General features: G+C 47.5%; 1 protein-coding gene across 8 annotated transcripts in view; it reads left to right on the top strand.

Moving 5' to 3' along the window:
- The window catches only part of IL1RAP (interleukin 1 receptor accessory protein), a 49,559-nt gene that overhangs the window by 12,871 nt on the left and 19,417 nt on the right, over window positions 1-17,271 (top strand). For 5 of the 8 annotated variants that reach the window (XM_064385658.1, XM_064385651.1, XM_064385652.1 and 2 more), the window contains 3 exons: window positions 4,072-4,139; window positions 15,727-16,012; window positions 16,763-16,955. In XM_064385658.1, the coding sequence (XP_064241728.1) occupies window positions 4,073-4,139; window positions 15,727-16,012; window positions 16,763-16,955 (546 nt within the window). In that variant the 5' untranslated portion in view covers window position 4,072. Of the gene's footprint in view, window positions 1-4,071; window positions 4,140-4,685; window positions 4,817-15,726; window positions 16,013-16,762; window positions 16,956-17,271 lie in introns of those variants that run through there. The other 3 variants (XM_064385656.1, XM_064385655.1, XM_064385657.1) reach the window with 2 other exon arrangements.

Below are 17,271 nucleotides of genomic sequence, written 5' to 3' on the forward strand. Positions count from 1 at the left end.
AGAGCTGAGCCCCTTTCCTGAGCACCCACTCTGCTCTGCAGCCAATCAATCAACCTTCATCTCCAAGTCCATGTGCACAGAACCAAAGCATTTCCTAAGCTAGCCCACTCTGAATTTTGCCAGCCTTCCTGTGTCTGTATCCCATTTTTTGGGGCTCTCAAATGCTTTTGAGTTGGGACAGAATTACAGAAAGAAAACACTATGCAAAATGTGCTTGGGCTGAAATTATTTATTTCCTCTTTCAAAAACTGCTTTATTTTACACTCCCTTTCAGTCAGAGCACTTAGTGGCAAGGTTTTGAAGGGCACTTTTGTTCTGCAGGCCGTAGTGTGACTTCTCCATAGAAAGCAAAAAACCTATCAGCTCTCCCTAGAGGCCTCTGGTTAGGAGGGACAAAGGCATTTTTCCTGGACAATGCAGCATTGTTCTGTAGAATTGGTACAGTGTCTTTGAGAATAGGTGTGCAGTAGTTACTTTGAGTGCAGTTCTCTTCATTAATTACTTGACATCTGTCTTTGGTTTTATAATTGCTGGTAAAGTGCGTGGGCTTTGCAGAGTCCATGCTGCTAAAGGCAGGAGGGAATGATGCCTTGCTGAGGTCTCTTTGGCAAGGGTGTTTTATTAAAGGGTGTTTTATCTAAAAATACTCATGTTTTTTTCTGACAGAAATGCCACGTGTGACCAGTATGAAATGAAAAAAATGAGATTTTCCACCCCCTTTGATGTTAAGAGCATGAGACACTTCCATGATTGTACTTCCCCCCACCCCACTTTTCTTTGCTCCTCAGTAGACAGAAGGTGAAAGTTTGAAGAAAAAAGTGCTCCGGAAGGAAAAGGGAACAATTTCTGATTTGAAACAAAATGAACATTTCAAGTTAAGTTCCTTAAAAAAAATTCTAGCAAGGGCTGTGATGGATCATTTTCCCTAACTGCTCTATGAATTATTATTAAAATGTTAATTTATGGAGACATTAAGAGCACCTCAGAGTATATTGGTCTCGTGAGAAGTTCCTGGAGTGCTGAGGAAGTATCAGAGCTCTCCAGCTGCCTTCTGGCTGCTCTGATTGCCTGCTTTCTAGCTGCAGTGTGATTTCTGAGCTGGCGAGCTCTCCCGCTCACTGATTTTATTCTCATTTTGTTTTTATTTGCACTGGGTGGATGCAGTTGGGAGAAGCCTTCTGCTGCAGCCTGGGTTTGCACTCCCTGGCCTCTGGCTGTTTTGGTTGCAGCCACAGAAGCTGGTGTTTGGTGCAGTTCTACAGAATTGCACAAGAAGTTCATCAGACACCACTGGAATTGCGTCACAGGCAGGAAAAATGGCAACGTGCTCTGTCCTGTCACAAAACACAGAAGCTGGGAAAGGTTGAGAAAACTCTTCTGTTCCTGGCAAGACCAGGGTGGGTTGTAGCCCTGTGGTGTCAGGTTCTTTAGGGCATTGCAAAACCCACCCCTCTCTAAGGGATGCTATGCTCTTCTCCTGTGTCACCACAGGACTGCTGTGGGCAGAGCTTTTTATCTGGGGGGGTGTCACAGGTTTGGGGCTGCTGGGGTTTTGGAGTATTTTTGAGTCATCGTGTCCCACAGGAATGGAGCTGGGCTGGCAAACCCTGGCATGGTCAGGGCGTCCAGGAAGGTGTGATGCCTCCCCTTGACCAGCCCTTGACTCTGTGCATGTCCCTTCCATGGTCCTTTGCATTTTGTGTGGAGTGGGGGCAGCCAGGGCTGTGGTCAGCTGTGTCCCTTCTCTGTAATGGAGAAATTGCTGTAATCTGACAGGCTCTGTGTCTGTCTCAACTGATAAGATCTCTGGAAAGCCTGGAATGAACCAGAAGTAAATCACTCTGTGTGTAAGGCTTCTGATTTTATGGCTGGGCAGAGCAAGAAAAAAAGGAGTTTCCTACTAGTAGACAGAGCATGGGAATCTTGGATACCTTGCTCATGGGAATGGAGACCTGGTGGCTCTGTGAGACAGTTGAAAGGAGCGTGTTCCTGTGAGCACAGCTAATGGATGTAAATATTAGCTCACTGCAGAGTTCGTGTACCACCGAGTCAAATGTAGTAGTTTATTTTGGCCTCAGGCCACGCAAATGGCCTTGCTCAATGCAAGGGAAACTCATCCAAAGTCCGTAGTTGTTCCTGCTTGCTCAGGGCTGAATTCAGTCTGATTTGTGCAAAATGCAGGAGAGAGTCGCTTGAAAATAAGGGTGAGTTAGGACACGCTGTGCATTTAGCTAATGACAAATGGAGAGGGAACCATGAGGGATCTTGATTATGGGAATGATTCCCTGCCACTCTTTACACCTCCTCTCTTCAAGCATCTCAATTACCAAAAGTTCCTTCATTTCTACCAGAAGTGCAGCACGTTGGATCTCTCTGTCCATTTATCTGGTGGCATAAAAATGTTTTATCTTTCTTCAGCATTTCCAAGGGGTGGGAGTACTTAATATTGTTTCTTCCCTATGGAGTCTTAAGTAACGTTGGAAGCTGGTTGTAGGTGGCAATAGAGAGGGATTTGATAAGCAGCTGGCATTTCAATTTGGAGGAAGGTGGTAGAGGATGATCAGCCCTCTCAGCTGGACCCCAGGGAAAAAAAAAACCTCATTTTTTCCTTGCTTCTTGACCATTTTTGAAAGCCTGATGGCTTCAGAGGCAGTGTGCAGCCCTTTCCATGGTCTGTGCAGGGAAGAACAGGCATGCTTCAGATTTCCTTTGTCTCTTTGAGATGAGCCCAGCAGAGGGAAGGCATCGCACAAAGGCTTTTCAGATGTAAGCCCTGAAAAGGAAGGATTCAATATCCGCTGCTGGGTTTTGAGTAGTGCAGTTCACGTGTCGCATTCTTGTTAATCTCTGCAATCTGTGCAATCATAGGTGTTCTCTGCTTATGCTCAAAGCCCTTCTGTGTACTGCATATTTTCTGGACAGGTTTTTGAGGGATATGTTTAAGGGAGCTCTGTGGCTTCTCCCCCCACACTTTTAACACACCCTGATGGAGCAGGTTTCTCTGTCATCTCATGAGCACATTCCTGACAGTATCACCATGCTCATTACTGCATCTGCCTGGCAGAGCTGAGATGCTTTGATGAAGTTCAGCCTTTTAACCATCTCTTCTCCCTTTGTGATCTGACAGCACACAGGAATATCAAATGTGACCTTAACCCCTTTAATGAGAGCATCTAGTAGATGTCAGTTTTCATGACTACCAGCTTATAAATTGCATCCTGAAAAACCTAGAAACAGAGGGATATTTAATTCCAGTGAGTGAGCAGCTCTGAGAGCCGAATGCCAGATACTGGAGTGGGCAGCCAGTGAAACTCTGGCAGTGTACATTTATCTCAAATTACACGAAATTGTGTTCTGTAGTGGAAATGGAGAAGTTTGGGATTGTTTTTTGCTTATCACTTCTGCTTACAAAGTATAAGCCTTTGTTTAGATCCTTTCTGAAAAGTGTACAAACCTGGCGTTTGTTTACTCCTGTGATTTCCAAGGAGGGTTTGACTAGGAGGAGCTGATGTCTTGCCTCCACTGCCTGCAGGAGCAGGTGGAAGCAGGATCTGGCAGCTGGCCCCTTTGCAGGTCACTGGCAGCACCCCTTGGGACTGCTGCCAGTTGGGACTGCTCTGGTGTGGCTGTCCTGTCAGAGCGTGGGACACACGCTCAGTACAGATGTGCCACAGCCACTGTGAGCGCTCTCTGCACTTGTTCTTGGAGATGACCAGAAGGAGGTCTTGGCAAAGGACCTTCTTTTGGGAGTCAGAGCTTGGGATGTTTGTAGCCTGCAAACATCCATTTGACTCCTTGTGCTCCCTAATGTAGACCATTCTGGTGACTTAAGTCAATGAGCTGGGCTGTCCTTTTCAGAGCCATCACCTCCCAGGCTTGGCAAGCTGCCCGCAGGCGGAGTGATGCTGCCGTGCAGGTGCTGTCCTTAAGGAATCTTAATGAAACAAAACAGGGATGTGCCAGAATTAAAGGACCACTGGGTGAACGGAGGAATAAACACATAGAGTTAAAAAATGGCCTGCAGTGGTAAAATAGTGTCAAGTAACCAGGTCTGTGTGCTTTGTCTCCCAGGATGAAGATGGTCCGTGTCCTGCTGGTTTCACTCTGGCTGTCCATGGTCACCCTTGGCAGAGCCTCAGGTAAGGACATAGCATGTGATGGACCTGCTCTCTTACTCTGCAGAGGAGAAAACTGTCTGCAGTGAGTTTGGAGCCTTTGCAGTATTTCTGGATTAAATAGTTGTGTATAAAATACTTTAGTAAATGCATGAAGACAGTGTTGGTTCTGGTGGGCTGTTGTACAGTGCTCTGTGTAGAGACGACCAGTGTGGTGTGAAGAGGTGCATGAGCAAATAGAAGCAGCACCTCGACCTAGGTGTGCTTTGCAAACTCCAGCTGTCCCCTTTGTCATTATTATCATTAGTCATTATTATAATTTGTCATTAGTATCATTATTGCCCTTCTGTGAGGGGTGAATCCAGGGCTGGCCCATGGAGCTGCCTTGTCACTGAGCTGCAGGAAGGACCCAGGCTTGAACCTGAACTCTGCTATCCCTGCTTGGATCTGGAGGGAACTGAGATTCAGCTCTCCAATTCTGACTCATGCCTTAGCAATGCAAGGGGAGAGGGGAACTTCTAGAGTAAGAGAAGCTCTGATACCCGTCTCACTGAGTCACTTTCCTGACAGGAAATATGTTGTCATGCTCGCAGCTCCTCTGGCACTCGTTCAGCCCAGCTCTTGTGAAGAGGCAGATTGTGCATGTCTCGGCTCCGGACTTCCTATTTGGGGGTGGAAGGAGACAGCATGATTTGCAGGAGGCAAGTGGAAAGGGGGAGGGAGGAAAGAACAGGAGCTGGTTTTATGGGGGGAAATGTTCAGAAATAAGGGCTGTACAGGGGTTTGACGAGTCGCCCTCATGAACTCTTGTCCCTCTGCAGTGCTGGCAAGCAAGCAGATACAATATACCCCGAGCAGATGAACAGCTCTTCTGTCATTCTCTCTTGGACCACACTGAATTACTGTGGGCCAGATTCACAACGTGCACTTCAGCAAGGTTCATCTCAGTGCAGCGTTCATTGCACAGGCTGAAGCCTGGGAGGTTTTTTCCCTTGGGCTGCCCAAGGGCTGCAGGCACTCACAGTAGGCTGTGATCTTTAGTGGGGGATGTCCCATCCTGGCTGACAAGGGCTGGGTGGAAGTGGTGAGCAAAGGGGAAACAGCAAAGGATAAAGAATACACGGCCTAGGTCTCCTCCACTAAGCCCTAGGCAGTGGGAGTGTGTGGGGAAGGAGGGAACCAGTAGCATGGATCTCAGCTGCTTGCTGGGAAAATCCCTGCTTTGCTTGTGCTTCTGGACGAGCTGTTCTGCTCTCCACCAACGCAACATCCTCCTCCTGCTGAGGCAGCATTACAACACCCCACGTGCAGTCATCTTGGGATTTTGCAGAAATGAGAGGTAGGTGCAATTGAATCAGGATTGCCCAGGAAATGTTAGAGCAGCTCTAAAAGCTAACACAGTTGGCTGGGAAGAAGCTGATTTCAGAAATGAGCACCCTGGCATTTTAGTCACACAGGCTCGTGCCAATTGATCTGGCAGAACCAGAACCCTCCATGCATTTCTGCAGGGCATTTAGTACTTTGTAAACATGTCTCCTTTAGCAGAGATTTGCTGTACAGGGTGGCCAGGACCCTTGTAGAGTGCTGCAAGAATGTAAGTCAAGTCTCAATACATGAGACACGTGATCAGTTAAAATACACTTCTCCTGCAAATCCACTGCAGTGTATACATTTAATTTCCTGCAGGTCTGTGGGTGTCAGATGTGCTCTTCAGTTCAAAGCTTCCTTTTTGTGCCATGGACTTCATAAACCGGTTTGGGCTGTCAGAATGTCCTTTGTTATTCATGATGGGCTTGGATGGCTGTCTGTGCTTGGATGGAGGGGCAGCCGTCTGTGCAGCCCTCTGTTTCTCTGCAGGGTTTCCTGGGACTGGCACCAAAAGGAGACTGGAGCTCGTTTCACCCTTGCAAAGTCATAAATACATAGCAGTATGATAGAGTGGCCTTGTTCTGGAAATGTTACAGCATTTGGGCTTGCTTTTCCTTCTTGGAGCAGGGATGTAGGTGGGGGGAGCAGAGCTGAGCTTATCTGGAGTGGATGCAGAAGGGCTGTGTACTGCAGCTGCCCTGGTGGTCACCTAACATCAAGCAGGGCCATGGAGATGGGTAGCTCTCACTGGGGAACCTGGTTCCTGGGATATTTAACGTATGTGACTTGGTAGGGATTTGTCATTTCAGCTGAGTTTTTTTCTGTGCTTTGACTATTAAGTCATGTAATGCTGTATTGTTGGGACCAGCTCTCTCTCCAGCCCAGGATGGACTGAGGAAGGCTGGAGGCAGGGCCAGGAGTCATCTTGTGGTTTGCTCCCACTTTTCCTGCCTCTGCCATCCTTCCCAGTGGAGCAATCTGGTCAGCAATAATGACCAGGGACTGCCTAAGCCGGGGCTACCAGCTCTGCTGAGTCCCAGGTTCTGTGAGCTTACAGAGGGGGTGAGGAACCAACACTTGCTAAATTTCAGCTCTAAAATGCCAGCATTGCTCTGGCTGCAAGTGGCCTTTCCATCCAGTTAAGCCACTATGGCTGTCAGTCTCTCTGGCAGTGTGTCAGAAAGCTTTAGCATCATGTTTCACCCTGCTTCCTATTGGAGAGACAAACCCACAAACTTTATTTCCCCCCCAGATTTTGCCTGCAGCACTGTGGCTCTAAACATCTGTTCTCTGGGCTCTGCTGTTTCTGCTGCGTATGGAGGCTGGTGCTGAAACAAAATCAGTTGCTGAAAGGGAGGTGCAAGCTGAACGAGGGAAGAAATATCTGAGTAGTGTAGAGTAAGAGATGTAGAGCCTGAGACTGAATTGGTGCCTGAGTCTTCTGTTGGCTCACGCTGAACGCGTGGGCAAATCTTTTCTGGGTCTTGAGAATATCCGTGACCTGCAGTGCATGGAGTGCACGAGTGCATCACTCATGACCTTTGGGTCAGTGTTTAAGTGGTACTTGATGTCTTCTGCTTTCCTTGCCTAGCTAAGCCATCCTTCAGATGGAACTCATGTTGCAGGATGCTTAATGAACCCAGACGTTCTGATAGCCAGGGAAGGATAACAAAAGTTGATGGACCCGCGTCTGGTTGTACAATAGTTTCTTTGGCACTACTGAAGTCATATAAATATATAAATATACACTGGCTCAAAAGAGATGAAAAACCAGATGGACAAAGAACATAACAGCCACTATGAATACAGAATAATGTTATCTTCCAGTTTCTGAACAAATCTGGCCAATGTTAGATACCTGCTTATAAAGAAGATGTGGCTGTAATTGTGCTTCTTCTTCCATTTTTTCCTCTCTGTTAACCAGGCTGCTCTCTCACCCTCCAAGAGCTTTTGTAGCGTGAGGGCTGAGGAGATGACCATGGTTGGGAGTACTGTCTTAGGGAATTGCAAAAGCAGAAGAATATTGCTGCCAGGAGAGGAGGAGCAGCCTCCTGCTGATTATCTAATGGACCCATGTAGTGTGAGCAGGTACCTGCTGTGCATAAATAGCCCTTTGGTGGGGGAATCATCATGTGTGTATGGGAAATGCCTCTGTAGCTCCCTTGGGGGCTATCAGGCAGCCTGTGTGGTAGGATGAGCCCAGGACTGGGCCAGAATGATACCCCAGCATGGCAGGTAGTGGCTGGAAGGCAGCCAGGAGTTTCTCTCCTGGGAGCTTTATTTCAGGCTTTGCTGTTATTTGCTGGATTGTGAACATGTCTATTTACACTCCCCTATATCAGAGGCTTTCAGCTACTTTGGTTTTGTCTGCTCTGAAGCTGGTTCCAAAGTGCTAGATATCATCAATGTTTCTGGGTTCAGGTGGTGGCTGGAGCAGTGGAGTTCTGGCTGCAGTGAGAAAGAAACAGAGGTCTGGCTCCAGAGGTCAGAGCCACTGCCTGCGCTGTCTCTCCCCAGTGCTGAACTGTACTGTGGATCTCATGCTTAGCAGAAAGGCAGAACAGTTACTTTTGGCCAGGGGAAATTTGCAGATTAATAAATTACTGTCTGTAAAAGACTTTGAAGATGGAAAGCCCTGTGCAGCTCCTCAGGATTATTACTGTATGGCTCTTACTCTGCTGATGGGTTTCCAGTCACCTTATTTTCCTTATGATTTGTGACAGCCCCAGAAGCTGAGAAGCTTATTTTAGTGTGTAAAGTCAAAAGAAAAACAGATTAAACTGCATTATTGTTTTCTAAAGAGACTAAATCCCTCCCCCACCATCATCTCCTGGGATTTCCTGACTTCCTCCTACTCTTCCAATCTCAGCTTCTTGCTGTCCTAATTTAGGACGTGATTTTATAACCATCCGTACCCATCTGTGAGCTACTGTGGTTGTGGAAGTTTATGGCACTTGGGGGCATGAAGTCATTGACACTGAGGGTGTTGAAAGCTGCACAGGCCTGGAGTGGATGGAGATAAAACCCATGGAGCAGAGCTGACCTGCGTGCAGATGTGTCCCCACAGCTGCTAGCCTCCCTCCACACCAGCCAGAGCTGTGCCCACTGGGGAGATAAAGCCTCACGTCTGCTTCTTGTCAGCTGAGGAAATGGGTTGTGAGGGTGAGCTCTGTGCAGGCATCATGGTGTCACCTGTCTGCACTGAAGTGCAGGAGTGTCTGGAGGAAAGCAGCCCTTTCTGGGTGTGTTGCTGATACGGTATTGAACAGTCACCTTTGCTCCTGTGTGTGTGTCAAATAGGGCACCAGGGAGCTGTCATGTCCCCCTGCTACAGCTGCAGGGCTGTGCTCTCACTGTCAGATGTTTTGTGGCACCCAGGTGACTCTGCTGGACCCTTGGACCCTTTTACTGCCTGCTGCCTTTGTTTGCTTCCCATCCTTGTCTGAGGACACCTACTGCAGCATCTTTGTAATGCATCCCTGTGGGATGGACAGGGAAGAATTGCTGACTGTATTTTGAGCACCTGGCTAAGTGCAGTGACTGGGCTGCATGGGTTTAGCCAAGCAAGCCTGTTGGCAGAGACAGTTTAGCCTGGACCTTGTCAAGTGCCAGTGTGGTGTCCCAGGCACGCAAGAGCCCCTGCCAGCTTAAGCACAGCTCAGCAGTGATGCTGATCAGATGCTGACCCCTTTTCATGCTGCCTTTCCTACAGATGATTTTGCAATGGGGTGTTCCATTTCCTGTACCTCTCCTCTTCCTGTGCTGCTCTGCTTTGCTTCACGCATAAATTTTCTCAATGAAGTGGGATGGCAAGTAGCTGTTTGCTCTTCTTATCCTTCAGGGAAGTAGTTCATGCCCCTACCTTTATCGTTTTGATCTCAAATTTAAAGAAAGCCTCCAGAAAAATATGTCAAGCTTGCTAGAGAAATCTGAATATATTTTTTTTTTTTTGGCCCAGTTGCTGGGGGTAACCAAAATACTCTGCCACATGCAGTAAACAGCTTTATGCACAGATAGAGAGTGAAGTCACAGGGCTCACTGTGGAGGAGTTCTAAGAGACACAAATAAGGACTACCCAGTGTTACAGGCTGTGCTTGATGAGATAAGGCAATTCAGAGTCAGAAGCTCTGGGTTCCATTACAGAATCAGTTTTTTGGATGTCCTGCTTTGGCTGCTTCCCCTGAAGTCAACAGAAGTTTATGCAGTCAGCTTGTTTTCCATGACTTTGGCAGAGGCAGGTTTTCACACCTGTTTAAATTAGACATTCAGGGTCTAAAGTTAATCAACTGCCATGTACAGGTGCTTTTCAAAACTGAGCCTTTCTGCAAGAGAAGGTCCTTTTCCTTCTTCTTTTCTGAGCTGTCCTACCTATGCAAATGATAAAAGCACTTGGGGGGAGAGAGAGACTCCATCCCAGTGTGCAGCGTCCAGATGAGAGGCTTCTGTGGTGGCATCACAGCTCAGTGGCAACACAGGATGAATATGATGAAACCTGGGAGAAGTGTAAAACCATGTCACCAATGCCATCACAGCAGAACTACATGGATGGGGTTGGGCTGTGTAGGAAGGTTGTGCCAGGACCATTTCCACCTCCTTGCTCTTCTGGAGAGGCTGTGGGAGGAAGGCAGTGGGGTTATGAGAGGCCTCTTTGGATGCGTTTCCACTGGAAGTGAGATTATAAATTTCTGCAGAATTGGCACAGCTTCTAGGCTGAGCCTCCAAGGCAGCATTCAGTTACAATTCAGTTTTCAGGTGTTCTGTGGCCACCATCACTTCTGCAGAAGTAGTGAGAGCAAACGGTGAGAGCCAGCTGATCCTGGCTGGGCCTAACCCAACTTCTGTGTCATTCCCACCCATCTCAGCGTGTTTTGGTTTGTGCCTCTTCTCCCAGTTAAGGAGAAGAGGCAGAAACCAGAGGGCAGAGCTTTTAATTTGTTTTTTTCCATGCTTCTCTTCTTCTGCATCCTGTTGTATGGTCAGATGGGATACTACTGAGCAGAGAACACAGCCAGGGAACAGGCAGGGCTGGTCTCGTGCGGGGTGGAAAAGGAAGAATGCAGACTCAGTGTGGAGAGTGGGTGCTCCTGGCACTGGCATGAATGGGAGATGCACCCACGCGTGGTACTGGCCACAGCTGGTGCCTCCTGTGCTCACAGCATGTCTTCTCCATTCAGCCTGGCTTCCTCTCCTTCCTTCTCACTGACTGAGCTTGAAAGATGGTGGTGAGGAACATTTTTTTTTAAGCTAGTAACAATTAATTCTTGTTTAATTGCTTTGTGTGATCAACTTTTCCTGCCTTATTGATGCTGATTCGTGCATCATAGCAGACTGGCCTTGCTGTGCCCCATGGGTAGAGGCTGACTCATACCAGCTTTGCTTTGAGATAATGCAGCAGGGACAGATGAGCAGGAACCTGTTGAGATATGACTTGGCAGCCCCAAAAACCCAACTGTGTCGTGGGTCACAACAAAAGAAGTGTGGCCAGGAGGTCAAGGGAGGTGATTCTGCCCCTCTACTCTGTTTTGGTGAGACCCCACTGCAGTGCTGTGTTCAGCTCTGGGGTCCCCAGCATACAAAGGACATGAATCAGTCGGAGTGAGTCCAGAGGAGGGCATGAAGTTGATCTGAGAGCTGGAGCACCTCTCCTGTGAAGACAGGCTGAGAGAGTTGGGGCTACTCAGCCTGGAAGAGAAATGGCTCTGAGGAGACCTTACAGAAAGCTGCAGAAGAACTTCTCACAAGGGCATATAGTGATGGACAAGGGAGGATGGCCTTAAGCTTAAGGAGGGCAGGTTTAAATTTAATATTAGGAAGAAGTTCTTTGCTATGAGGGTGGTGAAGCCCTGGAAGAGGATACCCAGAAAAGCTGTGGATGACCTATCCCTGGAAGTGTTCAAGGCCGGGTTAAATGGGTCTTTAAGAAATGTGGTCTAGAGGGAGATGTTCCTGCACCCACAGCAAGGGTGTTGGAACTGGGTGATTTTTAATGTTCCTTCCAACCAAGTCATCCTATGATAGCACAGCCCCCCCTGTTGCTGCAGCTGAAGTGGTGTGAGGAACAGGGATCATTAATCTGGCAGCACTGATGGCTTTGTGTCCTGCTGCCACTGCATGGTCCCAGTCTGCATGCAAGGCAGGCCCCCTCAAGGCACATGAAATCAAGGTGGGCATTCTTATCACCCTGCTGCCCTGCCTGCACTTTGTCTTCCAGTTCTGGAGATGGGTGTTTCCTTCCCCTTTTCCTAAGCAGGCTGTGCAAACAGGGCCATTTCTTGCCTTTTCCCCACATTGTCTGTCCCAGGTAGGTGTTGTGGGTCACAGGCTTGCTGAGCAATTGCAGGGCATTCAGCCGTAAGAGGGGTCAAGGGAGCTGCAGTGCTCTTCATTGGTACTGAGGACAAGGTGGCTGCTTTCAAAATCATTTTGCAGAGGCATTTCTAGGAAGGTGCATTTGTGGGATGGTGTATTTTTAGAGAATTTTACTGTGTCTCTCAGGTATATGTGTAGTGCTCCATTTGCTGTAGCATAGAAGAGATGTGGAGTTGGATACAGCTCCATCTTCTCCCTAGTTTCCATTTGTTGGGGAGCCTCTGGAGTCACAGCATGAATGCTGATCCCAGTTGATTTAATCAGGAGCTGCTCTTAACTCCAGCAGCTGTTTTTTTGCAGGAAACATTTCAAGAGAGAAGAAACTCACTTCTGAGGCTTAGCCAGTGAAAACAAGTGTGAGCACAGCACCATGGAAGTTAGTGCTGTTTCTCACAATTACAACTGGATCCTTGCATCCTTTTTCTGCAGTGCTCCCTCAAATCACATTGTTGCTGGAATCAGGATCTAGCAATGTGTGTATGTATATATTTTTTCTTCCTAGTGGGACTGCTTTATGCTGATGAAGGGTCAGACATGCCATTTTATTGCATGCCAGGCTATCTCCAATTTAGACTGACACACAAGTAGCTGCATGCTGATCTTAGCAGCAAGTAGGCTCTGAATATCCAGTAGACCTTAAAATAGTGGAAAGAGCACAAAATGTTGTGGGGAGCTGTTGGATGCAAATAAAATTACATCAATAGTAATGTGAGTATCCCCTCTACTTAATGGATGTGTGTGGACATGTTGCCCCATCTGCTGGGCTCTGCTGCAGAAGTGCCACCACAGCAAAGGTTGCTGTTGTCACAGGGAGAAGAGCACTGTCAGAGGTGAGGAGGAGGAGGCTCACAAAGGTGTGTGTGAGGGGTGCCCTGCAGTTCTCACACATTATATCAAGCAGAGCCTGGCTATCCTGGGAGTAAACCACCCCAAAATGTAGAAATAGCAGTGCAACTGCTGCATGGCACAGGGAGAGGGAAGCTGTGCAAAGCACCGCAACTTCTGTCCTCAGTGTTTTATGTGTTAAGGACATTTTGCTGCAGCCTGCGGTGTTCCTGCATCTCTGCTCTGAGTGAGGGGTCATGGCAGTACTTCCTGAGCCCTCGGAGTCGTGCTGGGTGCCTTTGCCCTGGCAGCCAGGAGGAGTCCTTGCCTTGGGAGGGAGGCACAGCCTGGGATCTCCCACTGCACAGCAGCTCCTGAGCTCTGGGTGTAGCTGTTCATTGCCAGCAGTTATGTGGTTATGTGCTGTGTCTGGGGCTCACTCAGAGCCTGCAGCACCCAGGGCAGGGCACGTGGGGAGCCTGAGCAGCACCTGTTTGCTGTGACAGTGTCCCTGAAGCCAGGCCAGCTCTGAGACAAAATCTCCAGCTACAGCTCTTACAGTAAAACAATAACAGTCCCCTCTTCCCAAGCCAAGAAGGCAAGGCCTGGGCATTGTTTTGGAGAAATGTAGGAAGAAAAAAAGAGAAAATAGTTGTATTTATTTTCAATAATTCATTCAGGTTGAACGGGTAAGTAGTTTTACAGTGCTGATTTATGGGCTGTTGCAAAATGCAAGAGCTGCTCACGATTGCAAATTTCATTGATCTTGACTCCAAGAATTTCAGTACAGTAATGTTTTATATAGTTTCTTCTCTCCCCAGTCCTGCCATTTGAAGTAATAAGGATGATTTGCCTTTATGCAGCCCAAGAGGAGACACAAGTCAGATGCTGGGAAGAGAACCTGGGCATCCTGATTTACAGAGCCAGGTCTGCTCCTTTCAGAGGGGAAGCCTTTCTTTACAGAAAAAAACTGCCCTGTCTCCATGAGTAAGAGCCCATGCTTTATGGTGCAGTTAGCAGGCAGTCTCTGCAGGCTCATTTGTCTCATTACCACTCTAAGGACACTTGACCATGCCTCGTTCATGGCCTCACCAGCATAAAGCAGTCTGCTGGTTCCAGTTTGCCCTGATCATGGTGGTGATGGGTCATTATGCTCCTTCCCAGGGTGTGAGGCTTCCAGCAGTGGTTCCAGCCTCGGCACTGCCTGTGGTAGCAGCCATAGTGTGTGATGCTGTGCACTTCTGAAAGATCTGTATGTTTTTAGATGGTGAGCACTCTCCAGATATTTGGGGTTGGGGTTTCTCTGAACAAATGCTAGTGTTCTGGGTAGCTTCACTGCCTTTTCCTAGCCCAATTCATTCTCTTCCTCCAGAAGTAGCACTCTGTCATATGGGTGTTTGGCATACTGCAGGAGGAGCAGTGCAGCTTGCATTTACATTTATGTGTAAACCCGCCAGAAAACATTTCTATTCTTACTGGCCCAGATTCCTCCTGCCCATGACTAACCATTGCTGAGCCACAGGAGTTAGCATCACTGCCTTTAAGTGCTGCAGGCCTATCTTCTCAAAGGTTTATCTCTGCTTTTTTTAATTAAGTATGAATCTGGAGGCAAGCTACATCCCACTGTCTATTTAGGGAAGAATAAATGCCAGAAATCCTGCTTTGGGCCTGTGAAGTCAGTTCAGAAGAATTCAGAAGAATTGGGCTCAAAGAGCATATTGTATTCTGTTTCTCCTCTCAGTCTGAGTTCATCTAATATCTGCAAATGAGAGAGACTTTGCAGTGTAGTCTGCGGTGAGCCTGTGTGTGATGTGCTGAGACACTGCTCCCAAGGACTGCTGCAGGCAGCACAGCCCTCTCCTGTTTGACTCATTTTGGGTTCTCAGACGTCAGGCTGCCCTAGCAAATGCCTCCCAGCAGCTCTAAGAGAGGAAGTGTGCCATGCTGTGCTCTGCCTTGTCAGCGTGGGGAGGCAGGAGGTGCAGTGACAGCAGCTTCTCCGTGTGTCTCAGTTGGCTCTGACAGCACAGGTTGCTCCCAGGTTTGCTGACACCCTGGGACTGTGCTTTGCTTGCACCGAGTCCCTGCCTGCCTGGACATCCTGATGGGTTGAAGGAACAGAGTGGAGAAGAGTCCTTGGAAGAGTAGTGGGTTTGGACTGTGCTATTTGTGTCAAAACTGTTTGCTAATGGCAAGAATATTTTTTAAAAGAAAGTAATTAAAGAAAGAAAGCTCTATACAGGTTTTTCTCATGCTGTATGTTTTCTATGTCAGTCCAAGTCTGCTGTGAGCCACACTGAGCCACTGCCTGTTGTTGAACTGTGCTTGGGCTTTGCACCTGGGCACTGCCTGGGAATACAAGAGAACCTGCTGCTGCCTGCTCCATACTGTTCCCTCTGCCCCCTAGGCTCCAGTTCTAAACTTCACTGTCAACAGTCTTTCTGTGTCACTTATTACTACTTGTACTCATTGTGCTATCCTGGTGTGCCCAGGTGTCACATTAAACCATCACAGGAAAGACAGTCCTCACTTCTGGAACCCACAGTTCAGCTTCTTCTGGCAGGGAAAGTGACCCACAGCTCTAAGGGAGGGTTGATGTTTGATTTATTTTCTTTTTTTTTCCTCCTATTTCAGCATGTCTGTTTCCATCTTCCCTATCATTGTGTATGGATGCACACACACCTCTGGCTTTGTTGTCATCCAAATTTTATCTTCCCACATAAGACTTTTGTGGTATATTTTCTTGGAGCTCTGTAGGAAGCCTAGTTTTATGCAGGAATATCCTAGTCTATTGTCCTGATGAGAGATAAATAGCTTGGCATAAACGTAGGAGGTGTGCAAATGAAAACAGAAGTTTCCAGGTTCTCTAGAAATGAACACAATGTTCTTGCTCTGTTTTATAAAAGCTCAGTTTGCTTTCATTGAAAACACTACAGTTTTGTCTCTGATTTTAATGGGGACAGGACCAAGGGCTGTGGGGGGCATGGGCAGAACTGTTTTCCTCCTGCAGACTTGCAAGCCTAAAGCACCTTGTTCTTCCTGGCTGCAGAGCGCTGCGATGACTGGGGTGTGGACACCATGAAGCAGATCCAGATTTACGATGGGGAACCTGCCAAGATCAAATGCCCACTTTTTGAGACCTTCTTGAAGTACAACTATAGCACAGCCCATTCTGCTGGCTTAACCCTGATCTGGTACAGGATCGCGCAGGACCGGGATCTGGAGGAGCCCATTAATTATCGCCTGCCTGACAATCACATCAGTAAGGATAAAGACACCCTTTGGTTCTGGCCTGCTCTTCTCAATGACACTGGGAATTACACCTGCATGCTCAGGTAGGTTGTGTGGTGCAGTTTCTGTACATCTTCAGTGCAATCAAAGGACTTTTGTGGAGGTGGGGAAAGGACGCTGTTAGCACCAGAGCTTTCTGTGGGGAGACTACCATTTACAAAAGCATTAATGGGAAAAGAATGTTGCAATTATAGGACTGCTCAGTGCTGAGCCAATTTACATGGCAATAATGCTTGGAGCCTTGCAGACACTAATGAGTGTGCCTCTCCTTGCTGCAAGTGTCCGTGAAAATATTATTGCTGAGCCCATGGCAAAATCCACAGGCACTCACCATTAAGAAGTGATCTGCATGTCTAGAGTAAAAATAACTTCAGATGCAGGGGTAATGTTTTGACTGCATGCTAATTTGGCAAAGATTCATGACATTCAGACTTCTAGGAAATTAAGGGTGTCTCTAACTGTGGTGCAAAATGAACGTAGCATCTGCTGTGTGTAAGAGCTCTTTTTGGTCTTCCTCACGTTGTCTTTTGTCTGTGTCTTTGACCTTATGATCTGCTTTAGCAGCAGGAGAGTGGATTTTGCTTGTTAGTCATCTTTATAGGCTTTTGTGAGCTTGTGTGGCCACCTCTGGTGGGGTTTTCTTTGCCATTTATAAATGAGTCAACTAAGGCTGTACATACTTCATCAGCGCTGTGATGCTTGTTATTGCAGATGTAATTTTTATTTCATTCCACTCCACTGCTGTAGGAGTAAACAAGTTTCAACTAATCAGCCCTGTTCTCATCCACCCTTAGGAACACAACCTACTGCAGCAAAGTTGCTTTTCCCTTGGAAGTTGTTCCAAAAGACCAGCACTCTTGTGTGAGCCATTCCATAAAACCCACTGAGGAGATGTTCTACTTGGAGCATGCCAATCAGAAGATCACATGTCCAGATATTGATGGGTTTTACCCTGCCAGTGTGACACCAACTGTCAAGTGGTACCTGGTAAGAAGAGCTTACTTGGGCAGCAGGGGGATGCAGTGGTGTGTGTGAAAAAGCAGTGGTTGGCATGGCAGTCATGGAACTGCGTTTCAGAGTCTCCCCAGTGATGATACTGTTAATGAAGCTTTACTAATTTTAAGAGCTCTGCTTCCATTGAGTTCATGGGTAAAACTGCTCTTGGAAAGAAATTGAGAGCTAACGCTGAAGCTTTTTTGACCAGTGTGCACAAGTGAAAAATACTTCTAGGAGGGATTTAGGTGGCTCAGTTCAGTTATGGGCAGTGTGCCTGACCTGCTGTGTGTGAGCCTCTCACTTTCCT

This window comes from Passer domesticus, chromosome 11, assembly GCF_036417665.1.
Source record: "Passer domesticus isolate bPasDom1 chromosome 11, bPasDom1.hap1, whole genome shotgun sequence".
Classification (NCBI taxonomy): domain Eukaryota; kingdom Metazoa; phylum Chordata; class Aves; order Passeriformes; family Passeridae; genus Passer; species Passer domesticus.